The following is a 26877-nucleotide window of genomic DNA, read 5'->3' as shown; positions in this document are numbered from 1 at the left end:
AACACTGTTTTATTAACAGTAACTTTGCTTGCCTTCTCAGAATTTCAGCATTTGGGTAGGGAGGAAGCAACGAGGGAAAATTTAAGTGGCTGTGAAGACTTTTAGTTCTTTAGGTAACTCTCTGTGGCTATGAGAATTTTAAATTTCCATTATTTCTAGAGATGGGTTTAGAATTAGGCCATTTTTCAAAAATAACCAGCAGATCTCCTTTCTTAATACTGGATGGTAACCTAGCATCCTGGCAAACCATCAAGTGAATGGGATAAAAGTGGCAAGAACTGGTGCTAATTTTTACCATGCAAAATTAAATGAATGAAATAGGGAACGGTGTGCATGAAAAGTAACGAGTCGGTATACCTTTCCTGGAGCTCAAGTTCAACATGTAATTTAAAAATTATAGACATAAAGTTTTAATGAAAATATATCTTGGTTGTCTAGCATACTTTAACTTATATGATTGTCATTTTGCTAAAATTTTATGTGAAAGTTTCCCATTGAAATACCAAGCTACATTTGTACATTTCTGAAGCATCAGTGCCTTACACTAAGCTTAATTAGAATTAAAAGCATTAGGTAATATATTTTCCAACGTGAAAGATTCTGTATACGAAAATCTCATATCTTCAATATAGCAAGCAAGTAAGCAAACAAATGCCTGCCTCTCTTCCCCCAATGCAGGGGGCAACAGGGTTAGAGTACATCAAAAAAATTCTGAAAAGTTGTCAGAATGCCTCTTCAATGAACAAAAAGGGAACTGTCACTGACTTATTACATCTGCAGTGAGAAATAAGATCTTCATTGTATCATCATACCTTCTTCTAATGGCAGAATCCAGAACCCAGGGTATATTTGTAGCTCCCAGAACCAAAATTCCATCATTGTCTATACCAACGCCTGCATCAAAATACGTAATATTTTAAGTAATTTGTCATTTTAGTGTTCTTTGAACCTCATCTATATGTTAAGAATGTGGTGTTTTAATGTTAAAGTGCCTCATCTTGAGAGTCTCTCTCTGAAAAAACTGTCTTTAATCAAAGATCACATTATTCAAATATGATGCAAATATTTCCAAGAATCAAATTTGCTAGACTATGGACAAATACTATTCATATTCTTCTCAAAAGATTTCATTTGAAGTCTACACATTCTTTCACTGATAGTGTTCCTGGTAGGTTATAAGCGAGTATGCGCATCTCCTTATTGTTTATGCCAGAATCCCACAGATGATTGCAACGGGGTGCAGACTTTGTGTGCATGTGTAGGACAATCAGAATGAAACATGGCACAGTGAGAACACTTAGTCTGCTAAAATGGAGAAATTCGGCTTGAATTTTTTCCATTATTATGATAATAGCAGTTATAAAATAAATAGAAACTATTTTAGAAGTCAGTACCCCTACCTTGCATTTGAACTAGGAACTCCGTCTTAATTCTACGGGCAGCCTCGCTTTCATTTTCACTCCTTGAGCCGCACAGAGAATCAATTTCATCAATGAAGATAATGGAAGGTTTATTCTCTCTAGCAAGTTGGAATAAGTTCTTAACTAGCCTAAAAATAAGTAAAAGCTTTCAGTTTTTTAAAAAAATAGTAAATGACACATGACTTAATAAAAAACACTAAAACAGAATATATACAGTATTGTAAGAACTCTAAAGTCCAATCATGTTTTGGGTCCAGAAAGTAAGACTCCTACAATTGGATGATTCAGTTTATGGTTTTACTAAACTATAGTATATGTAACTGTACATATGCTATCTTTTCCCTATGAAATGAATTTCAAACTAGGGACTGATCTGACACAGAAATGAATACTTATGTCACTTCTCTGAATACCTATGAATGATATAAGCCTATTAATTTATAGACTGATACAACAATTACCAGGCAAAGAGAAACTAAAAAAAAAAAAAAAAATCAGCTTACTACTTACTTTTCACTTTCACCTAGCCACTTTGAGACAAGGTCAGAGGAAGATATTGAGAAAAACGTGGAGTTGTTTGCTTCTGTTGCTACAGCTTTGGCTAAATAGGACTTTCCTGTTCCAGGCGGCCCAAATAACAGAATTCCTCTCCAAGGCGTTCTCTTGCCTAAAATTTGCATTAGAAAAATAACATGAGAATCTCAAGACGGTTAATTTGTTACCAGAGACATCATCCATACTGAAGAATACTGTGAAGAGGTTTTCACTCTACAGCTATCAGAAGAAAAAAAAAACTTTTAAATAAATAAAACAGAAGTAGCTCATTTGCTTTTTCTTTTTTTTAAAAGACTTTATTTATTTGAGAGAGAGAGAGAGAGAGAACGAGAGAACACAAGCAGGGGGAGTGGGAGAGGGAGAAGCAAGGAGCTTGATGTGGGACTCAATCCCAGGACCCTGGGATCGTGACCTGAGCCGAAGGCAGACGCTTAACCAAATGAGTCACCCAGGCGCCCCTCTTATTTGCTTTTTCTGGAGAACACTTTGTCAAATATGTTTACATAGATACAATCCTTCTAACAGGAAGTTCATTTACTTCACTCATTCATTCAACCACTATGTACTAAAACCACAATGTATAGACCGAGAACCTTGAATACAAAAGGATCTCTGCCCTCCATGGGCTTATAGTCTAGTAAGGGCAGAATTGTTCAGTTAAAAGGTACTTCCTGATTGTCTGCTGTGTGCAATACTCAATATCAGAATACAGTAGGATAAACTAGATCCACAGGGCAAGGGCAGCTGGAAACATTTTCTTTTAAATATTTATATTTCTTATAAAATATTTTGATTCTTTAATATTAAGAATATTAGTCTTTTAAATATTTTGGAGGAATGAAACTAACACAGTCTGACTGATCCCTCACAAAGTTCTATTCAATTCCTGATCCACAAGGAAGAGCAGGTTACTATTACAGAGAGCATATTCAAGGTGGTTGGGTAATGATGAGGAGACTCCCTGAAATCCTAGTTTTGCCAAAATATAACAAGTGAACAAATTAACTCTTTGTATTTCCATTTTCCTAATAAGAAATCACAATACTGCCTGAAATAAAACAGATTGAGTTACATCTGGCAAAAAAATATCAAATATACATTTAAAAAATTCTAGGTTCAAACTATGGATGGGTACATGGTATCTACAGAAGAATGACATGTAGATGACTAATGGCAGAACTAAATACTGTTGTATTTATTGTTATGAAACCCTCAACTTTGATTTGAGTTCTATCTTCCTATTTTAAATGTCTGCAGTTGTAAGTCAGTGTTCCCTTAAGTGCGGTATATACGACTGGTGGCATAGGAAGTGCTTTTCAGGTAGTATACAAATACTTTTTATTTAAATCATTCTTAAAATGTGTATTAGAAAAATACAAATTTTTCTATTTAGAGTAGAAACAAAGCAATCTTTTAAAATGGAGTTACTACAGAAAAACAAGAAAGAGGATTTATAAGTTCAAATACAGGCAAAACCATCTATGGTGTTAGGGGGAGTCAAGAGAGTGATCACCTTCGCAGAGGAAAGATCTGGCAGAGGGACTTGTGGGTTTCTGGTATCATTTCTTGATCTTTGTGATGATGATTACGTAGATGCACTGACTTTCTGATAATTTGTGAAGCTGAACACTTTTAGGTTCCTGCTGGTCTCTGTATATTTATGCTGTACTTTAATAAAAATATGCTCTAAAAGTGAGTGATTTAAAGAAAAATATTTAAAAATATTTACATATTTAAAATAATGGTACACGTATATGGAAACAATCATAAGGAAGATACATACATGACTTGTGTTTGGAAAACACTGGTGTAAGTAATAGAAAATGAGCTCACCCATACTTTTGTGCCTTTACAGGATCACGATATCAACTTTTACACTGTTATTTCATATTTCTGAAGTTAGGTTGTAAGTCATACCTTGCTTGGCGGACCCTGAGTGGCTCACAGGGTCTTTGCTCATCACTCCTCTATATGACATCACTTTCTGGACCTGTTCAGGTTGAGGCCAACACCACAGATTTGCTCTCTACATAAAGCAGCTTGTTTCTAAAAGGGACAGCCTGTTTCACGGTTACGCTGTGGGTATAGCCACATCACCACAGAGGCAGGCTATCAGTTACAAAAAGGACAATGGAAGGAATGGTTCAGCACAGACAAATCGGCTGCTGCTAGAGCTGGAACTTCAACTATACCCAGATGGTTGTGTTAGCAATAGTCTCCTCACGGTGAGAACGAGCTGTCCCTAGAGGACAGGTACTTCGTCTGAAAATGTTAAATAATTCTTGCTCCGCTTTGTAAGAAACGGGAAAAACTCTGATCAAACTAGTACGTGGCCACTGTAAAAACTTCGGATGAAAGTTCAAACCCATCATCTTATCTTCTAGGTATAACATTAGCATTTTTGTCAGTCTGTCTACATTTACTTCTCAGCACACACATTTATTTCACAAATGTAGAGTCATACTACACATGTTTATAGCTTGTGTTTTGATCTTTATATATATGTGTGGACATTCTTTCATGTCAATTATAACATAGATCTAAATTTCTTAATGTAGACGCACCCTCTAACTGAACGAGTGCACAGTATTCTGCTGCATGCTGGTGATTTACCCTTTGCCCTACTGGCTGACATTTAGGTTTTTGGCAATATGTGTATACTACAAATACGTGTATGAAATAAAGACTTTTGTGTAGAGGTATATCACTGCCTTATAACAGAATTTATTAAGGTGCTAACTTATAATATGGTGACAAAAATTCACAATGCTCTACCTCAGTCGTCAATGTTAAATTTAAAACAATCATCAGAAAACCTATGTAACAGTCATCTCACCTGTAAAAAGATGAGGGAATTTAATAGGCAATATCACAGCCTCTTTAAGTGCCTCTTTAGCTCCTTCGAGACCAGCAACATCACTCCATTTCACATTTGGTCGCTCTATAACAATAGCACCTACAAGAGAAGTACGTCATCTTTAAATTAAGTAAGATTATTCCATCACCCATAGAAGACACCATGAAATAATGACATTCAAGAAATACATTGTAAAACTGTCTGAAAAAGTTTTATCTATTTAAAACCTTCTTGAAACTGTGTGATTAGGAAGTAGCTGTTGGGGCGGAGTCAGCGGCTGTCAGAAAGCTGGGCTGGGTGACTGGCTAACCTAGGGTAGGTCACTTAACTTTCCGATTTCCGCTTCCTCACCATGAAATGAAAAGAATACTGTCTGCCCAAACTACTTAAGATGGGTCAGTGGAGGGATCAAATGACATAATGAATATTAGAGTGTTTGATAAAGCACCAAGCATTACATCAAGTGGTTACAATGTTCGAATGAACTGATTCTGAAGTATTAAAAGTACCTGTTCAATGGGGGCTGATCTACTTTTTTCTTAACAAAAATACCCAGTGATCTAATGCTCTCCTTAAGCACCAAAAGGAAAAGATACTTAAGAACTTAGACACACAGACAGACAGACGGATAGATAAATAGTAGAGAAAATGGGAGGGAGGGGATGATGGAGAGAGAGACAATGTGCTCCTGGAGATCTGCAATACTTTCCTGAGATTTGCCAAATTTTCTTTGGAGCCTATAAATAGACCTACTTACAATTTTTGCACATTAAAAAGTTATCTAAATGATTTAGTTTTTCAATACAATATATTCAGAAGCCCCAGCACTTGTTGCAGTGAGTCTATAAAAGGTTTCTTCTAATATAGCTTACTGGCAAAAGTTTTTTGAATCCTCTTTTATCAAAAGCTTTTCCAAAAGCTGGTTCTAAGGTGATAAGGAATTGTTTTAAGTACAGCAAAACATCACCACTTACACAATTCACTGATTACCAATGAAGTTAGTTTTATGGGTATTTCTTCTTGCTACAAAACATCATTTATTATTATAAGAGTAGTTATATTATACAACCTACTTATGAAAATCCTTAGCTACAGATTAAAATTAAATGAAACCAAAAATACTTCCTGCATTCTAAAAGTTCACATTAAGTATAAATTAAAGCCAATTCACTTCTTCTTTTCTATGTTCCATTCAGTTTAGTAACCCTATGTGAGGAGATATTTACATCATCTGATAGGATTTTGTGATAGTTAAAAAAGAAAAGTAAATTTACTTTCTGCATCAGCAGCATCTAGTAAACTGAAGTTTTTTCTAAGTATGGATTTTCTAATTATGCCAAAACTTATCTTCACATATAACTAATACTTTTTGAGGTTTAAAGGTCACTTTGGAATGTTTAGTGACACAAGATTATTTACATAAAAGTAATATTAATAAAAGTAGTAATTAAAAAGGGGAGAGGGATTATTGGGAATAAAAGCCAAATGATATGTCTCCAATTATATAAATTTATCCAGTCTTTGATTACACTCACGTTATTAAACCTCAAAAGTCACTGAGCATCAAAAGAGCTAACAAAAAACTCAAATCATAAATTCTTTAATTTTAATAATCAAATACTATACTTAAAGTCATAACTTAAAACAGAAGTAAAAGATTTAAAATACTCTTTCAGAAAAAAAGAGGAAAAATTCAAAAAACGGTATCATACAGTGAAATCCATGAGCAAACTATTAAATGAAAAGATAGAAAAAAGGACTCTGAGATATGAAAGGCTAGGACTCCTTCCATACTCCACTTCATCCTGAAATTCCAAATAAATTTCCTCATTTAAATATTTTCAGCATTTGTATTTTTATACATCTCTGGTTCTTATCATTACTGATTTTAAAGAAAAATTCCCTATTAAAAACGGGCTTGTATCTTTTCCAAGACTAAAGATACACTCCAGTTTTTACTTTCTGGGGGAGAGAGGGAAACAAAACCAAAAGGACAGGAAAAAAACATCTTTTGCCTTACAATCGAATTAAGGCCACCTGGCACAGACCGCTGGGTTGTCCAGCAAAATGGACTATGAAGTGTGTGCCCACACTGTTCCAGGCGGTGGTGGTGTGGCAGCAGAAACTCAGCTTTTCCTTTTGGACGTCATCCACCTTTGAAGTTCTCATTTATAAATTAACCTCACTAACTGTAGTGCTTTCAAGATATTAACCTTATAGTATTCTCCTATATACCCCAGTGGGGCTGGTAAAACCAAAACTAGAATAAAAATGAAGAGACTAGTTGGTACAGCAAGGTTAAAGGACTGGCCAAGCTAGATATATTCACCATTCACTAACCCAGCTGTGCCTCTATAATGGAAATCCTTCCCAGTTATGCATTCTATTTGGCAAGATTCAAATGAGCAAAATACATAAAATTCAACTCAAAAAGTCATCAGCTAACATATCAAAAAACAATCAAATCTCAGTAAAAGCCAGCAATTAAACAGGTGCAATTTTAGATACATATAGCTACTAATGTTTACTGAGGCCCTAAAATTTGTCAGATATAACATTGGCAGTTTTTACACTGTCATAATCTTCTAACTGCCCAGAAACGAAGGTATTAGTAATTTCCATTTTAGAGCTGGGGTCTTCTACTCTGAGAGGTTCGGGAACCTGCCCAAGATCAGACCGCTTTTCCGCAGCGGGCCCTGGAGGGGACTCCAGATCTGAATGGAACCAAAATCCATACCTCTCATCATGTCACTATACTACACGCACAGGAGAATGAAAGACTTCTAGAGTTCTGGAAGGTAAAAACAGAAAGCTGAAGAGATAAATGTAAATGGCGACACTGAAGAGATAAATGTAAATGAAATATTATAAAACATAGATGAGAAAGGTCTGGAAACATGAAATAAACCATCAATGAATCAGCTACAGCAATAGCAATAAAAGCCAAGTATGAGTCCCAATTTATTCTGTTCCTCTGACAATTTGGAAATTTTAATACTGTCAGATTTTATAATGTGGCTAGTAGTGTAAATGCTACCTTTTCTAAAAGGGGGCAAATAAGACAAAATGAAAAAGGGTAAGTTGACTGACAGGTTTTTTTAAGGCACATATAAAACCAAACAATGTTTTTACTACATGGGAAAAACCAACTTAGTAGAGACCCTATACAGCAAATCCTATGAAAACTGACAAAGTCAGCATGTGACCACTGGGAACCAAAGCCAGTTCTTGAACCTCATTTGAATAGAGGGGGAAAAAATAATTCAAATAGACAATTCACTATGAGGTTTTTAAAAAAATAAGATAGTAAATTTAAAAATGAAATCTAAAGCAACCTTGAAGTTGATTCTGTAGTTTCTTTTTTTCAGGATCATCAGATTCTCCTTCCCCATCACTGTCATTCCTAATAAAAAGAATTTAATATATTCAAATGATCACTCATTGCTATCAAAATAAGGCAAAAATGAAGGAAAAATTAATCTGAAATCTGTAACTTAAGTGGCAAAATAAGACATTCACATTAAAAGTTATGCTTATTTTATTACTTTTAAGAGTATATTAAATAAAATAGTAAGCAGGCATATTACCCATCAATACGGAATCATGAACAGGAAAGGGGCAAAAAGACCAGAATGAAGTCAGGAACCAGCTCCAAATTCCCATGACATACCTATGTATGTACAAATTCATAAATGCATGCCCCCACGCCTCATTCCACAAAAGACTTAAGATGAATTACAGGAGAGCTGTGAACAACATGGAAACACCAAACCAGGCAAACTATGTATCAGAATGAGAAGCCATATCCAGGAAAGAAAAACCGAGAATATTAATTATTTAAGGTATAAAGGTCTATAATCCTTAGTCTGGGAGATCCAGAGAATAGATGAAGCTATTGATGAAAACGAACTGAGACCAAAAGACAATAAATCAACCCAGATATTTCATATCTGAGAATTTATTGTGAAAAAATAATTTAAAAGGAGTTCAAATATTTGACTACAAGGATAATCATGCTCACACTGTTCCCAAAAGGGAAAAATTAGAAATAAAGTATGTTCAATTATGGGGAGAGACTACGTTGCATATGATAGACTACGCTGCAATCTTTAAAAATGATGTAGAAACAGTTTACTGAGATGTTTATAATACAACGTGGAATGAAAAAGTGATAAAGTAAAAAATATGGCATTGCATCATTTTTTACATAGAACATATAAAGGGAGACTTAAAAGCTTGACAGATTTTCCCCCAAAATGGGATTGGCTTGTTCATCATAGGATAGTGGGCTTATGGGTTGGGCAGAGACTGCCAAGTGATCCACTTGACATTCACTCCAACCTTGTTCTACCAGGCTTTCTTCTACAATAAAGACTGTACTTACAAAAAGTTGCCCTTTCCGGGCTTCCCTGCAGCTCGGGCCCCACATGAGACCTAAGTTCCTCCAAGAAGGTGGAGGCAGGAACTGAGGTGGCAGCTGCATGAGAGGAGACCATCCCTTCGAGGGAAAGCCCTGGCGTGCTGAGGGACCTGTGGCAGACGTCCTACTGGCCCCTTCCTGGCATCAGAAGGCCTTGACAGGGGTGTTGGCAGCAGTGGGATCCCTACCAGAACCACCCTGGTGGAGGTGGGCATTTCTCCTAACAATATGGAATCCAAGCTTGATTCCCGGCCCTCACCTCAAATCTGTAACGTCAATACTCTATAATAAGCCCCTTTTTGTTAAAAATTAGCCAAGGTGGCCCTGCTATTCAATACAGAATTGGCACCCACCCACCCCACCCCTCCCCCCCTTAGGTAGCCATCTCAGGAGGGGAGAACACAGGGTCTTCAAGCAAGACCAGAGAAGCCTCAACTCACAGGGAGGAGAGGACATTTCTGCTGGCAAGGGAGTCTCAGGAAGAGTAGGGGTTCCAGGCACTTGAGGTTAATGAAATTTTTCAGAAGAGTTTCATTTTAATTTTGGAGACCCAGTCTTCCATTAAATGGCCCAACCTTCACATAAGAAACCCTAACATTGACTCTATGTTGAAATTCAACAATCCGTAGGATTAGCTGGGGTCTGATTTTTGTAATGTCAATGCTGTAGGTGCAGAAGATAAAAATATTCTTAGGTGTCACAAGAACTCCCTGGTTTCCTGACCATGTCTTGAAGAGAGAATATAAAATCTTGTGCTTGTAATTCCCTTCAAACTCTCCCATGTGGTCAACTCTAGTTTTTTTTTTTTTTTTTTTTTAATTTTTTACTTCATTATGTTATGTTAATCACTGTATATTACATCATTAGTTTTTGGTGTAGTGTTCCATGATTCATTGTTTGTGCGTAACACCCAGTGCTCCATGCAGAACGTGCCCTCTTTAATACCCATCACCAGGCTAACCCATCCCCCCACCCACCTCCCCTCTAGAACCCTCAGTTTGTTTCTCAGAGTTCATCGTCTCTCATGGTTCGTCTCCCCCTCCGATTTCCCCCCTTCATTTTTCCCTTCCTGCTATCTTCTTCTTCTTTTTTTTTTTTAAACACATAATGTATTATTTGTTTCAGAGGTACAGGTCTGTGATTCAACAGTCTTACACAATTCACAGCGCTCACCATAGCACATACCCTCCCCAATGTCTATCACCCAGCCACCCCATCCCTCCCACCCCCCACCACTCCAGCAACCCTCAGTTTGTTTCCTGAGATTAAGAATTCCTCATTATCAGTGAGATCATATGATACATGTCTTTCTCTGATTGACTTACTTCGCTCAGCATAACACCCTCCAGTTCCATCCACATCATTGCAAATGGCAAGATTTCATTCCTTTTGATGGCTGCATAATATTCTATTGTATATATACACACCACATCTTTATCCATTCATCTGTCGATGGACATCTTGGCTCTTTCCATAGTTTGGCTATTGTGGACTCTAGTTCTTACATTCCTATGTCCTTCAAAATGGCCTTTGGTAATAGCCACAGAGGCCCTGAAGTACTGCCTTCAAAAGACACTCCATCCTAGTGACCACAGGAGGTTATCTAAGTACCTTGTGCCACTGCATCCCATGAACTATGAGTATCACATCCTCTAACATGAACCAGAACCTCCTGCCTCAAACTCAACCAGGGCAGATAACTCCATCCCAGAGTTTCATTTTTTAGACATCAGAGACGATGTTCCAATAAAACTATTTACAAAAACAGGCAGCAGGTCAGATTTGGCCTATGAGTCATGGATTGCCAACACCTTGTTTAAACAAAAGAAACTGATTTCACAAATTAAATGTCATTTTATCTTTTAATTAGATATAATAAAATCTAACACTCTAAAATACATACCCCTTCTCGTCAGCTGGACTTGGCTGTCCCTCTTTCACTGGCTTCTGTGGATTTTTCTCTTTCTTTTTCAGGTACTCCTTTAGTTTTTCTGCTCTATCAAGATATTCTGTACACTTTGCCCTGATACTTTGCTTGGCTTTATCACCCTGCGCTTCATCTATTAAAGGGAAATGAGAGAGATTTTTCCATTAGTATTCTGGGTTTAAACAGACAGGTTTAAACCTAGACACAATTCTGAGACAAGGATAATCTATTTTGGGGGAGGGAGGAAGAGCATCCCTAGCTCATCATAACCAATGATCATCAACTCTTCTCTGCTGCCTCCAGCATGGTTGGAGGCCAAGAGTGGGTCTGAGTCAGAAAAAAGATCTGAGCAAGACACTAGGATATTTTAAGTTAATGTTAAATAATAAGAAACTGTTTAATATTCTTTGGGTTTTATATTCTTCCCATAACATTTTGTGCAGATAGTTGAAAGCTGCTTGTCTCATACAAAACCAATTACAAGACAAACAGAAGTAATATTAACCATTTCCATTAATGTCTACATAAACTTTATTTCATAGCAAAAAAAAATGACAGAATCCCATATATTATATGTACTACTAATATTGTAATTTTACTACATAAAGGTCTCTGTGAAAGCAATTTCAAAAGCAGACTTCGGCAGGACGTGCAGTGCATGGGACTAGCCCCACATATCTTATGTTATGATTCATTCTTAGTTTCACTTTTATTTGACAGAAAAACCTCAAAATGAAATGGAGCTCAAAAGAAAATCCTGAGTTATTCAAATACTAAAACTGTTATTTAAAAATAACTTTAAGAGGGGCGCCTGGGTGGCTCAGTCATTAAGCGTCTGCCTTTGGTTCAGGTCATGATCTCAAGGCCCTAGGATCGAGCCCCGCATCGGGCTCCCTGCTCCGTGGGAAGCCTGCTTCTCCCTCTCCTGCTCCTCCTGCTTGTGTTCCCTCTTTTGCTGTGTCTCTCTGTCAAATAAATAAATAAAATCTTAAAAAAAAAATAAAAATAACTTTAAGAAAGACACTGTTTTCAAATGCTCAGCATTAGGTTTAAGATCAAGAAAGACAGTGTTTTTTACCCATTTTCCCCTCACTGCTGTATCCCAGTGTCTACAACAATACCTGGCACATGGGAAACATGCAATACATATTTTGAAAATATACAAATAAAATGTTTCCCAACCTATTTTTTTTAATGTACTTAAAAGAGTATTTTCAGAGATGCTTAGAAAATGTGAGGTTCATACATAATCTGAGTACCTTACCAATAAAAAACTATTTCCACTGACTATGTGGTATTTTAATATGCTTAGGCATACAAAGTAATAATTAACTATGGTAACTGTGCACGTTTGTTTGCTGAATACTCAAAAATTACTAACAAGCTAGGGGGAGTTTTTTGCAAATGGATGGTTTAGAATTTTCTGGCATTGTACTTCAATTTTTATAAATGAAATAGAATAATCTTTTCCTTTAACGTTTTAAAATAAAAAGCAAACTATGACCTTACATTTAACTATATGAAGAAAATACTGAACAGCGTGTTGGTAGAGTTGAAGAGCCTCCTCATAGTTCCCAGCTTTGTCTTCCTGGGCTGCTTTGCCAGCAAGATCTATTGCTTTCTGTTTGAAGGGAGGCAAAATCATACCATCAAAATCACATAAGCATTACTTTGAAGTAAATGTTCATACTGAAAGTTTTTTTTTTAATAAAAGCAACCTTAAAACAAACCCATCTGTTTTCTCTAAATCTCAATTGCATGTTATTATAAATTGTAATGATTTATAAAATGTAAACTACATTTGTTATACGGGTAAATGCTATCTGATTTCTACTTTATCCAGTACTAATCACTAAGATTCTCATACAACTTTCATTCAACGGAAGTCAAGCTAAGAGCTAGTAAGGAATATCTGAATATTATGAAAATTCATGTTAAAATCATTCAGGGAAATTCTCAAAAATCCACTGCTGTTATAGATAAAGTACATAACAATAGTAAAATATAAATGGTATAAAACCCCCTCAGAAGCAATGGGGCAATGAAATATCAAGAATTTGAAAATACCCAAATCTTTTAATCCAGTAATTATCTACAAGGTTAACTGAACCAAGATAGTAACCAGAGGGGTCTTTAAAACAAAACAAAATAAAACCGGAAAGCTTGAATTTTAAGCAGCAAAAAGATGTTACACAATAAATTATTAGAGGACCATTCAAATAACCCTATTCCTATCTGAAACAGCAAGGACGAACAAAAATACCCCAGGAAAAGGACGGAAAGAAAATTTAAGAGAGGCTGTCTTTGATAAGACTCAACTTTTTCTTTTTCTGCTTTTTCACATCTTTTAAAGATGCCTATAATGAACATGGGCTTTTGTGTAGTATTAAAAACAAAAACAAAAACAAAAACTCCTGAAATAGATCCATACAAATATGCAAAACCAAGTTAATGGTGGAAGAACCAGTGCTGGAGCAATTAGACATCTGTAAGAAAAAAAACCCAAAACACAGAGACTGAGCATCTTGTTTTTTTGTTTGTTTTTTAAAGCAGGCTCCATGCCCAGCATGGAGCCCAACATGGGGCTTGAACTCACAACCCTGAGATCAAGACCTGAGCTGAGATCAAGAGTCAGACCCTGGGCAGAAGACATGAACAGGTATTTCTGCAAAGAAGACATCCAAATGACCAAAAGACCCATGAAAAAGTGCTTCACATCCTCGGCATCAGGGAAATAGAAATCAAAACCTCAATGAGATACCACCTCACACCAGTCAGAGTGGCTAAAATTAACAAGTCAGGAAACGACAGATGTTGGTGGGGATCCGGAGAAAGGGGAACCCTCCTACACTGTTGGTGGGAATGCAAGCTGGTGCAACCCCTCTGGAAAACAGTATGGAGGTTCCTCAAACAGTTGAAAACAGAGCTACCCAAGACCCAGCAATTGCACTACTGGGTATTTACCCCAAAGATACAAATGTAGTGATCCGAAGGGGTACGTGCACCCCAATGTTTATAGCAGCAATGTCCACAGTAGCCAAACTATGGAAAGAGCCTAGCTGTCCATCAACAGATGAATGGATAAAGAAGATGTGGTATATATATATACAATGGAGTATTATGCAGCCATCAAAAAATGAAATCTTGCCACAATGTGGATGGAACTAGAGGGTATTATGCTAAGTGAAATAAATTAATCAAAGAAAGACAAGTATCATATCATCTCAGTGATATCAGGAATTTGAGAAACAAGACAAAGGATCATAGGGGAAGGGAGGGAAAAATGAAACAAGACGAAACCAGAGAAGGAGACAAACCATAAGAGACTCTTAATCTCGGGAAACAAACTGAGGGTTGCTGGAGGGGAGGGGAGTGGGAGGGATGGGGTGGCTGGGTGACACTGGGGAGGGTATGTGCTATGGTGAGTGCTGTGAATTGTGTAAGACTGATGAATCACAGACCTGTACCCCTGAAACAAATAATACACTATATACTTTATATGTTAAAAAAAAAAAAAAGTCAGACCCTCACCTGACTGAGCCACCCAACAGGTGCCCAGAGACAGAGAATCTTGACCTAAACCACTCTGTACAAAAATTACCTCACTATATTGTTCACCCAAAACTAATTAACTAACTGGAATTTAAATAAAAACTTTCTAAAAATCACATATGCTCTTAAAAGCAGAGAATTTTCTCTGGTTCAAAGTAGGAGATAAGAGGCAGAAGGAAAGGTCAGAAAGAACAGAAGCAGGATGAAAATTCAACCAACCACACTGGATGGAAGAAGAAAGTGGCAACAAGTCAGAGTATGCAGGTGGCTTCTACAGGGGGTGAATCACCCTCAGCCGACAACCAAGAAAAAGAACCTCAGTCTGACAACCACATGAAACTGAAATCTGCCAACAACCTGAATGTGTTTAGAAGCAGATACATCCACCCCTAGAGCCTTCAAAAACAAACAAAAATGCAGCGCTGCAGACACCTTAATGTCAGCCTGGTAAAACTCCAAGCTAGAACCTACCTGAGATATGCTGTACCTGGACTTCTAGCCTATTTAATTTGAAAAAAAATTAACTCACAATGGATTATAGACTTAAATATAAAATGTGAAACTATAAAATCTTTAGGAAAAACACAGAGAATTTTTAGCATCCAGGGCTAGGCAAAGGGTTCTGGAACTACATACCAAAAAGCACAATATATAAAATGAGAATATGGTATTGGCATAAAAACAGACACATAGATCAATGGAACAGAACAGAAAGCCCAGAAATAAACCCACACACATATATGGTCAATTAATTTACCACACAGGAGCCAAGGATATCCAAAGAGAAAAGGACAGTCTCTTCAATAAGTGGTGAGGTGACAGGGTGGTGCAGTCGGTCGGGCATCCGACTCTTGCTTTTGGCTCGGCTCATGATCTCAGGGTCATGGGATTGGGCCCTGCGTTGTGCCCCACGCTCAGCGGAGAGTCTGCTTGGGATTCTCTCTCTCCCTCTGCCCCTCCTGCTCGTGCTCTCTCTTTCTAAAGTGAATAAGTAAATTTTAAAAATGAAATGGTGTTGGGAAAACTGGACAGCAACATGCAAAACAATGAAACTGTCCTACTGTTATTACACCATCCATGAAAATTAACTCAAAATGGATTAAAGATTTGAACATAAGACCTGAAACCATAAAACTCCTTAAAGAAAATATAGGCAAGTAAGTTTGGACTCTGGTCTTGGTGATGATTTTTTGGATTTGGTAACCAAAAGCAAAGGCAATAAAAGCAAAAATAAACAGGTGGGACCACATCAAACCAAAAAGCTTCTGCACAGCAAAGGAAACCATCAACAAAATGAAAAGGTGACCTACTGAACAGGAGAAAATATTCGCAAATCGTGTATCTGCTAGGGAGTTAATATCCAAAATATATAAAGAACTCATACAACTCAACAGCAAAAGAACCAAGCAATCCAATTAAAAAATGGGTAAAGGATCTGAACAGACGTTTTTCCAAAGATATAACAGATGCCTAAAAGGTATCTGAAACAGCATTCAACATGACTAATCATCAGGGAAATGCAAATCAAAACTATAATGAGCTATCACCTCACACCTGTAAGAAGGGCTGTTATCAATAAAACAAGAAGTAACAAGTTTGGTGAGGATGTGGAGAAAAGGGAACCCTTGTGCACTGTTGATGGGATTATAACAGGTGCGGTCACTATGGAAAACACTACGGAGGGTCCTCAAAAAACTACAAATAGAACTACCATATGATTCCGCAATTTCACTCCTGAGTATTTACCCAGAGAAAATGAAAACCTGAACTCAAAAAAATATATGCACCCCAATGTTTACTGCAGCATTATTTAAAATAGCCAAGATATGGAAACAACCTACTTGTACACAAACAGATGAATGGATAAAGAGAATGTGGTATACATATACAATGGATTATTATTCAGCCATAAGAAAGGGGAAATCTTGGCATTTGTGACAACACGAATAGATTGAGGGCATTTTGCTAAATGAAGTAAGTCAGAGAAAGACAAATACTGTATGATCTCACTTATGTGTGAAATCTAAACAAAAAATCCACAAACAAAAAACCCCAACCTCATAGATACAGAGAACAGACTGGTAGTTACAAGAAGTGGGGAAAGGTGAAACAGGTGAAGGGAGTCCAAAGATACAAAATTCTCATTACAAAATAAGTAAGTCATAAGAATGTAACATACAGTATGGTGACTACAGTTAATAATACTGCATTGCATGCTTGAAAGTTCCCAAGGGAGTAAGTCTTAAAAGTTCTCATCACAAGAAAACCATTTTTCTAACAATGAAAGGTGAGAGATATTAAACAGACTTATTGTACTGATAACTCACAATATATACAAATAATGAATCATATTATACACCTGAAGCAAATGTGTTACATGTCAATTATACTTCAAAAAAAAGAAAGAAAGAAAAGAAAAATGTAAGTTGGACCTCATCAAATTAAAAAACTTTTGGTCTGTAAAAAATCCTGTTAAAAGGATGAAAAGACAAGCTACAGATTGGGAGAAATATGTGCAAACTACATATTTAGGAAAGGACTAGTATTTAGAATATAGGAAGAACTCCCCAAACTGAACAGTTTAAAAAGAATTCAAGTAGAAAGTCAGCTGAAGACAAGAACAGACATTTCACCAAAGAGGTAATACTGATGGCAAATTAGCACACAAAAAGATATTTAAAATCATTAGCCACTAGAGAAAGGCAAATTAAAACCACCATGAGATATCTTAAAACATCTATCAGCATGGCTAAAATAAAAAAATAATGACAATAATACCCAATGCTAGTAAGAATACAGAGAACTGATCACTTATACATTGCTGGTAGGATGAAAATGGTAGAGCCACTCTGGGAACTGGTTTGTTTTTTGACAAATGTAAACATGCAGCTACCGTAATTAACCAGCAACTGCACTCCTGGGTATTTATCCCAGAGAAATGAAGACTTGTGTTCACACAAAAATTTATACATGAATATTCCAGATGTCCTTTAACCTTACAGTGGTTAAACAAACTGTGATACACCCATAGCATGGAGTACTACTCAGTAATGAAAAGGAACTACCGTGATCCATAGGACATGAATGAATCTTGAGAGAATTATGCTAAGTGAAAAGAACCAATTCCAAAAGGTTGCATATTGTATGATTCTATTTTTATAACCTTCTCAAAATGACAAAACCAGAGATGGAGGGCATATTAGTATTGTCAGGAAACAAGGATGTGGGGCAGGGGAAGAGAAAGAGAGGTGATTATGGTTCTAAAAGGGCCAGAGGAGGGATCCCTGTGGATAGAACTCTTCTTCTTCTTCTTTTTTTTAAATATTTTATTTATTTATTTGAGAGAGAGAGCGAGCATGAAAGGGGAGAGAGTCAGAGGGAGAAGCAGTCTCCCCACTGAGCGGAGAGCCCGATGCAGAACTCGATCCTGGGACTCCAGGATCATGACTTGAGCCTAAGGCAGTTGCTTAACCAACTGAGCCACCCAGGCGTCCCTGGATAGAACTATTCTGTATCATGACTGGGATGGAAGACACTTACCCATGTGACAGAACTCTGAACACACACACAAATTATACATGAGTAGAGGGGCGCCTGGGTGGTTAAGTCAGTTAAGTGGCCGCCTTCAGCTCAGGGTCCTGGGATAGAGCCCCGCATCAGGTCGGGCTCCCTGCTCAGTGGGGAGTCTGCTTCTCCCTCTCCCTCTGTTTGCCATTCCCCCTGCTTGTGCACACACGTTCTCTCAAATAAATAAAATCTTTAAAATATATATATATATACATGAGTACACGTAAAACTGGAAAATCTGAGTAAGACTGGTGGAATGTATCAATGTGAACATCCGGGTTACGATACTGTACTGTAGTTTTACAAGATGCTACCACTATGGGCAAAGGGTAAACAGGATCTCTCTCCATTATTTCTCACAACTGCATGTGAACCTGTGGTTATCACAAAATAAAACTTTCATTAAAAAACTATTTTTAATATTTAAAAATATACACATATATATAACAACAAGCATAGTTTATTAAAACATTCCACCTGATTCATCCAGGTAGTAAAACTGTATCCACCAAGAATAAGAGCCAGTAGAAAAAAGGATCATGGTGATGCTATAGTAAAAATAAGCATATAATTAAGATAAGACAAAAAAATCATTCAAACAATCCCAAACCAATCACATGAGAATAGTATATTTTGAAGCAGTTGGTATGGACTGCAGATAGGATGAAAACTGCAAATGGGAGGAATAGGTCTTCCATCTGTTGTAGCAGGAGGGGAAAAAAAAAGAAATGGTGTTTTAGCATTGATAAGATGTAGTAGTACGTATTTCACAGCTCAAATAGCCTGAACTTGAAGCTAAATTTTCAAAAGTTTGGTAAGCTAGGCAGGATATAAAGGGTGGAGTCACAGCACTCATACACATGGCCAACTGGTGGTTTGGTGCACCTGGTCATTTAAAAATGGATGCAGAAGACTCGTGGCTACGCCATGCAAAGGAAATAAGTTCTTTCTTATTCTAGCTACAGTTTTCTTCTACTATTTTGAATTGCTGTGCCACTCACCTCTCCAGCTACACACTCCCCTCACTGGCAGTTAGTCCTCTTTTTGGCACCATAATGATGGTTAAAGGAAAACTCTTACAGTCAGTATCTAATCATCTAGCGCCAAGTACGGTACTAATGACTTTAAACCAGCCGTTCTCTGATGGTCATGACTGTATTTGCACTAAAATGCAAGCCACTATCTATAATCGGCTTCTGAGCACCTGTGGCTAGCGTGACTGAGGACTTTTAAATCTTAAGTAAAATTCAAATTTCAACAGCTACTTGTAGCTACTGTACTAGACAGCGCATGTTAAACCTTTAATCAAACATCATGATTTGAGAATATGCATCTGTTTTTCCCTTGCTGAATATCCCACTTCACCCTTGTTTCTGTCAGCATTTTTCATCTGAAATGAAATTAACTATGTCTTGCATGGTTCTGGAGTGCCAACTATTCTTAGTCCTGACCACTTCCATCGCTACTATCCTAGCTCAATCCACTAATACATGTGTCAAAACTACCACTGTGCCTCCTAAGCGGTCAGCCTGCTTCCGCACTCAACACCCTGAAGTCCTTATGGCAACCAGTGAAGGGCCGGCCCCTTTGATGGATTTCCACTGCTGGGTCATGGTCATGGTCTACAAGGCCTTCAGTGACCCTGCCCTGGCTCCTTCTGGGTTGCATCTCAAAACCGTTAGTCCACCTTCACGCAGGCAGCCTGTGCACTGTTGGTCCCTCTGCCTAGAATGCTCTTCCCCGCCCCCCCCGCATAGGTGCATGACAGTCTCCTTTTCAGCCATAGAGCAAATGCCAAGTCCTCAGAGAGGCCCTGCCTAATCGATTTCAGAGGCTGTACTCCCTCCGTCGCTGCCTTCAGTTCTCTCACCCCCAGCCCATCATTGTGCTTATCGTTACATTTATCTGTAGACACTCACGCATTGCCTATCTCCTTATATATAAACGTGAGCTCCATGAGCACAGGGACTTCAACTGCAGCACTGCCCTATCCCCAGAGCCTGGAACAGTGCCTGGCACACACTGAGTACTTAATAAAATTGTTGAACAAATGAAAAAAATCCCCAATTGCTTTCTCAAAATCTTCCTTTTGGTTATTTTACCTCTATAATCTCTAACCATTTTTCCCCACTGGATATTTTCCTGTCAATGCTATGTCTTTTCCCTATGCTCTGGAGACCATCCCCACCTTCCTTCTCTGACATTCACCCTATCAATTATATGCCACTCTACTGCTCTCCCCAACCTAACCTTCCTCCTCCCCCCCTTTTTTGTTGGGGCCTTCCTCCGCATAAACATGTATGTAAAGTCCTACTTCAAACTCATATCTACAAAACACAAACTAAAACACACCGGCTCTCCCCAGTTCCTAGGTTCCTCTCTAGTAACTACCTTACTCATCTTTTCAGCTCCATAGCAAAATCCCAAAAAGAACTCCAAGTTTATCACGGTTCCTTGATTCTTCCACAGCAATGCTTCCTGCTGACTACCAGGTCTCACACTTACCTCTCTCTCCACAGCATTTAATCCTCCTAACAGACAACTGGACATGGCCTCCTCCTCCGTTAGCCTCATGGCACCATTCTCTCCTGGTTTTACTCTGGATTATATTAATGATTCTTTTTCAGACTCCCTTTTCTCTCTCCTTAAATGCCACTATTCCAGAGTTTCTACCTGTTCCTTGTTTTTCCTCATTCTATGAACTCTCCAGGATGCCCACAACCTCTGCTACCATCTGTACACTATTAACTCTCAAACCCTCGTTTCCAGCCTGGCCCCCTCTCTCTAGTTCTGTGCATATGTATCCAACCACTCATTGAACATTTCCACTTGGTTTTCCCCACAACGCATTTCAAGCTCAAATGTTCCAGAACGCCTGCCCCCAAATATGCCCCTCTTCTTGTAATCCCAGAACCAGTTCCTCCCCATGCAACCCAGGGATCTGGGAGAAAAGCCAGACTCCTCCTGCGCTCTCCTTCTAAGTGCAGAGCCAGGCCTGACCGTTCCTTCCTCTTCAATCTGTCTCTGATCAAGCCTCTCTTCTTCTTTAACAGGTACTACACTACTTTGGCCCTCACCATCTCCCATCACACAGAACCCTGCCTTCCCAACTGGTCTCCCTATTTCCAGGCCTGCTACCAATCAGGTTGTCCCCTGCACACAAATGATAGTCTCCTTCTACAATAAACACCCGGGCAGATTCCTTTCTGATTCTCCATCTACAGAGCAATCATCTCTGTGTGGCACACACCTCTCCATGGCCTAACTAGGCCGGTCCTCCCACCTTACACACTCAGTCCCAGTCCTACCAAACTAGGGACAACCCAGACAACTCAGACCTCAGGCCTTTGTTTACGGTGCACTCTCTACCTGGAATATACTACCTGACTATCTTCCAGTCAGACTCCAGCTTCTCTAAGCATCAGCATAGTCATGGTCTTCCTGCTGCAAAGCCCCCCCACCCCCACCCCAGGGGGCCTAGCCTATGCTCCCTCGAAATTTCCACTGCCGCTGGTGCACACTTCCAAAGATCACACAGTATCCCCATTCGGCCACTTTACATGTCTTCTCGCATCAGAATACAAGCCCTGGGAAATCAAGGGTGATATATTGCTTTTATGATTCCCTAAGACTTAGCAAAATGAATGGCATACTTAGGATAAGGAGTAAACTTGAGTTCTATGCATACTGCATTACTTGCAATTTCTCCCAACCCTCTCCAAGGTTTATTACACTTCTAGACTGAGGTATATATTCTTTGTCTTTACCTGAAACGCATCCCATTTTCTTGTCCAAAAAGGCCTAATTTCATAGTGAAAGAAAGCACAAACTTACAAGCAAATAAACCTGGATTCAAAACTAACTTCAAAACTAATTAAAATCACAACTTTAATATACTTTGGTTTCTTACACTGAGAAACTGGAGTAATATTGAAGAGTTGTTTTGAAGATTAAATAAGATCACACCAAATACCAGGTGGACAATTAGTGTCAGTACCTTTCACATTATCTAAGCTCACATCATCTCTGTGAAACATTTTTCATTTACCCTTGAAGAGTTAGATAAGTCCTTCCTTTCTGCCCTCCCGCACTCACCTCTACTTCTATTATAGCACTATTGTATTATCTTATAATTTTGATTTTTAATTATCTGCATTCCTCCATTAGATTATAAGCATCTGGTTACGGGGAGTCTTGCCTTGTTCGGTGGGAAAATTATTTGTTATTTGAATATTCTTCATCCAAATTTCCTAGGTTAGAAGGTTAAAAAGGTTGAATGAGAAAGGGCACCTATGACCCAACCACAATAAAATTATAACTCAACATCTCTCCCTGTTTAACACCAGCAACATGCCCTTAATATGTGTCAATCTGATTCACTGAGGAACACCTGCCCCAATTCAAATATGATGCAAACGGAGTACAGAATGAAAGTGCAGTTATTACAAAAGAAAAAAGGTATCAGTGAGTGGATGAAAATTATGTTGCGGAATGTCCAGATTACATGCAAGGTCTTGACAAATGAAAAGTTAGTGGGATAAAACGAGTTAACTGACCAACAAGGATGAAGACAGCACTTCAAAAGAAATTGCCTTTGATATTCAAAGGGACAATACTTTTTCCAAGAACATTTACCAAAAAGACCCTTTCTGAATGGGACTACAAAAAATAAACAAACAAACAAACAAACAATGTTAAGTGGAGATTATTATATCTTTATTATATCTTACTAAATGCAAGCCGGTTGGGAAAGATACAAAAATCGACATATGACCTATTCTTGATTCTAAGTCACAGTTGCAATGATGTTTTGAGATATATAAAACGTTCACTTTGATACAATCTTTTGGGTCCATTTTCAAGGTAAAAGTCCCAGGAAAGCTCCTCCCTCCCCCAACTTTTTTTTTTTTTGGTGAATTTTTGAGCTCTATTTAAATGGATCTACTTTCAGCGGTCTTTCTTCAGGATCAATTACCCTGGTTTGCGCAGGTCTTCCATTATCCTTGAGCTTGCCCCAGGCACTCAATAAATGTCTCATCAACTACTGCAAGACCAAGACAAGGACTCAACACAGATATTTTATGCCGATCTTTCCCCAAAACTGACCTAGTGGACTGGGAGTCCTGGAGGTTAAGACACATCCTAAACCCCTCTGAAACCTCAGATCCATTCTAGGGATGGGAAGCACCATTTCAGAGATTTGTCTTCTCAAATGAATTCCATAGAGATCCAACAATTATGTCTAAAAGTTTAGAAGTCTGATTTATGTACAAAACACTGTACTCGCTGCGGTAGGGGTGGGAAGGTGGAGCACAAAGGAGCTTAAAACTACTCCCTGATTTTGTATACATTTTGGGAGCACATGAATGCACAGCTCAATGAATTCACGGATCCCTCAAATTCTAAGACTGTCCTCATAGTTCTATACACCTGACAGCTAAAAGAGAAGGGCTTTGCTATACCAGCTTGAGAGACGGAGAACTAAGACCACCTTATCTTCAACTGGCTCAGGGCAGTGCTTTGCAACCTTATGTTCTTTTCTCTTACAGTGATTGGAGCGTCTGGGCCTCTCGTTCAAAGCCATGCCCAGTTCGGTTCAAAAGAGGAAAAAAAAAAACACCTCAAACAAAGTGAAGATTTCCACATAGCCGGTGGGCTCTGGAGACCCCGGAAGCTGGAGGAAAGAGCCCGACCCTCCCGCCTGCAGGTTGGGCACGAGCGCCGCCCTCCTCCGCCCCGCACTAGGGGCGCGGCCGCTTCCTCCCTCCTCCTCGGCCCCCACTCCCAAACCCGCGCCGCCCCTAGGCTCCGGCTCTCCAGGGGGCGGGAGAACAGTGATACCTGGAGGTTGGAGGAGGTGGATGTCATGGCGGAGATCCGAGGCGATTCTCTGGGGAGGAACGAGGGCAGAGGAAGCCAACAGCGGCAACGTCGAATCGCGCCCGGTGTTGCCCCCAAGCGTGTGCAGGCCGGTGGCTCTCGGACCCGAGCAGCAGGTTCCTCTCTGGAACTTCCAAAAACGAACGGCGCTCCAAGAGCCGCCCGACCCTTCTCACAAAACTTCCGCAATCCTAAACCCCCTCCGGGCTCTCGCCCCGCCTCTGGCCCCAGCACTTCCGCTTTTGTCATCAGCACGCGCGCTACCCAGGCTCCAGCCGCCGGGTCTCGCTTTTGCCCCGGGATCTCGCGAGGCCTGTAGCGACATCTCTGAAGCTCTCCCTGGGTTTGTGGCGGTGAAGTTGAGCACAAGCGCACTGCGGCTCCGGCCTAGGGGCAGAGAGGACACCCGGGGTCGAGATCTGTTCCCTTCTTTTTCCAAATGTCTTATACTTGAGGTGAATTATTGGTTCTGACCCCTTCCACTCCACGCCATGGAGCGTGCTCTGTAGCTCGATGGCTTTTGAGTGAAAAAAGTCATCCCATTTCCAAGACCCATCAGTTGGGGACTTGGGCCCGTGCCTGTGCCAGATGGGAGGTAATTATAGTGCCTACCTCAGGATTGTGAAGAATGCTAGTGACGTGCCATAGCATAGTGTTAGGTGAACAGTAAGATCTCAGTAGGCTTCGGGGCTCATTACTCAGCACTTTACACTCCATTCAGCAAGCACTTTTCCAACGATTGTCATGGCTCTGTGAGGCCCTGAGCATGTTAATCAAAGGTATGTATAGCAGCTGCCCTCGAGGAGCTCACGTTTTTGCTGAGAAGCAGGCTCCTGAACACAAGTCTTGTGAAACTGGTAGACCAGATATCTTTTAATACCGTTTGTAAAGAAGGTTAATGACTTGAGAGGTTAAGTGTTTTATGTGAGATCACGTGTCAGGGATTAGTCGCAGAACTAAAATAAGACCTTTCCTCAGCTGTTTCTATTGTTTGCTGCCAAAATCCTCCCCTTCTTCTAACTTTCATGGTTAAACTTCCTAAAGGAAAGTGAAATAGATATTTAATCGTTCCTTTCATTTTATTTTGCACTCAGTCCCTAATTCTTTCCAATCATCTGGTGTCTCCTAAATGGTTAACATACCTCCCGCCCCCTTCTTACTAGGTATTGTCAACTACTCAGTTCTAATAGTATTATACTGATACAAATTTCTTAGCTTTGATAAATAGACAAGATAAGATGTTAACAGCAGGGAAAATCGGGTAAAGAGTATGTGGGAATTCTCTATATCTTTGCAACTCTTGTATCTATTATTTTAAAATGAAAGGTTTTTTGTTTTTTTTTTAATCCTGCTCTTTGGGAGCTTACATTCTAGTGGGATAGAAACTTGTTACCTTTTACATGTTTAAAAATATAAATCTAAAAATGTTACATGTGTGAAGATTTATAAAGTACTTCCACATATCTTATTTCCTTATTCTGTGAAGTCAATCTTAAGTATCCCATATGAGGAAAGCTAAGCCTCAGAGACATAGATGTTCCCCAATCCATGCAGCTTTTAAGTGGCAAAGTTGGAGTTTGATCCCAGGTCACCTGACTCCAGATTGAATGTTAGAAGATAAACAGTGACAAATGGTAGAACTGAGGCAGATTGCACCACAAGGCCACGGAGGAGAGACCCCTTAAATTGGAATGAGTGGCTAGGAATTTCATGGGGAAAGTGTTAAACTAAATCTTAAAATCTTAAACTGATTTTGACAGAATCTAGGCCATTTCAGCCAGAAGACAAAGCATGAATAAAGGCACAGGAGAGTAAATATCTGGCATGTGTGAGGGATGGCTAGAATGTAGGAAGCAGGAGGAGCTCTGGGGGAAGGAGTGGCAGGAGCAGAAGCTAAAAATGCGCCGATGGGCACTGCCAGGTCCTCAAAGCTTTGGATGATAAGGAGTTTGGACTTTCTTCTATGGGGATTAAGTATTCATTGAAAGTTTCCCCCCTCCCTTTATCCTGCCCTTCTTCCTCTCCCTCCTAACTTTCTTCCTTTTAAAAGAAAGTAGATTAAGTAGGGTCCTGATTTAATCCAATATTGGTTTTATGAAAATGGATCTCACAGTTGTTTGTAGAATGCACCAGGAAGAGAGAGGAGGTGGGAAGATCAAGTAGGAGGCTATGGCAACAGTGTTAGGTTTTAGAAAACACAGTGTACTGAGCCAGATAGCATATGTCCCATTCCAGAAGCCCAGCACCTATTTGGGCTTTGATTAATACATCCTCGCTCCCACAATTGCTTTCACCAGTTCAACGTGGTTGAAATCATACCTATTCTTCAAGTGCTAGTTCCAAAGTTAGTTCCTCAAGATAGCTTCAAAACATTTCTGAACTCTTATAGCACTTTTGACCTTGAATTGTCCTTACATAATGCACGTTAAGTCCCTAATACAGTGCCTGGAGCACTGCAGAGACTCAAAAATTGTTAGCCTCATTCACACAGTGTCCATCCTTTCTAGACTGTAAAATCACCAAGGCCAAAGACTTCACCATATTCCTTTTTGTAACCCGCTGTGCCCTTACTCCCCGCATATACCTACAGAGTATGTGCTTAAATAGCCAAGGTTTGTTGAAGAGAATGAAGTCACCTTGCTCATGATCAAGGGTTTTGGAGATTAAGAAATTTAGTTGGCTGTTAAGTGACATTTGT

At 39.0% G+C, this 26877-nt stretch overlaps 1 protein-coding gene across 1 annotated transcript in view; it reads right to left on the bottom strand.

The window, feature by feature from the left end:
* Positions 1 to 24401, bottom strand: part of VPS4B (vacuolar protein sorting 4 homolog B) — a 34586-nt gene extending 10185 nt beyond the window's left edge. The window contains exons 1-8 of the mRNA XM_028102931.2: positions 24141 to 24401; positions 12690 to 12801; positions 11157 to 11313; positions 8169 to 8236; positions 4813 to 4932; positions 1932 to 2088; positions 1401 to 1549; positions 813 to 894 (exon numbers count right to left, since the gene is read on the bottom strand). Of these exons, the coding sequence (XP_027958732.1) occupies positions 813 to 894; positions 1401 to 1549; positions 1932 to 2088; positions 4813 to 4932; positions 8169 to 8236; positions 11157 to 11313; positions 12690 to 12801; positions 24141 to 24167 (872 nt within the window). The 5' untranslated portion in view covers positions 24168 to 24401. The remainder of the gene's footprint in view (positions 1 to 812; positions 895 to 1400; positions 1550 to 1931; positions 2089 to 4812; positions 4933 to 8168; positions 8237 to 11156; positions 11314 to 12689; positions 12802 to 24140) is intronic.
* Between the last annotated feature and the right edge of the window lie 2476 nt (positions 24402 to 26877).

Source organism: Eumetopias jubatus, unplaced genomic scaffold (genome assembly GCF_037043125.1).
Source record: "Eumetopias jubatus isolate StellerSeaLion01/CBP00866 unplaced genomic scaffold, mEumJub1_p1.0 scaffold_16, whole genome shotgun sequence".
In the NCBI taxonomy this organism is placed as follows: Eukaryota; Metazoa; Chordata; class Mammalia; order Carnivora; family Otariidae; genus Eumetopias; species Eumetopias jubatus.
The sequence above is the reverse complement of the archived record's forward strand: the minus strand, read 5'-3'. Positions and strand labels throughout refer to the sequence as shown.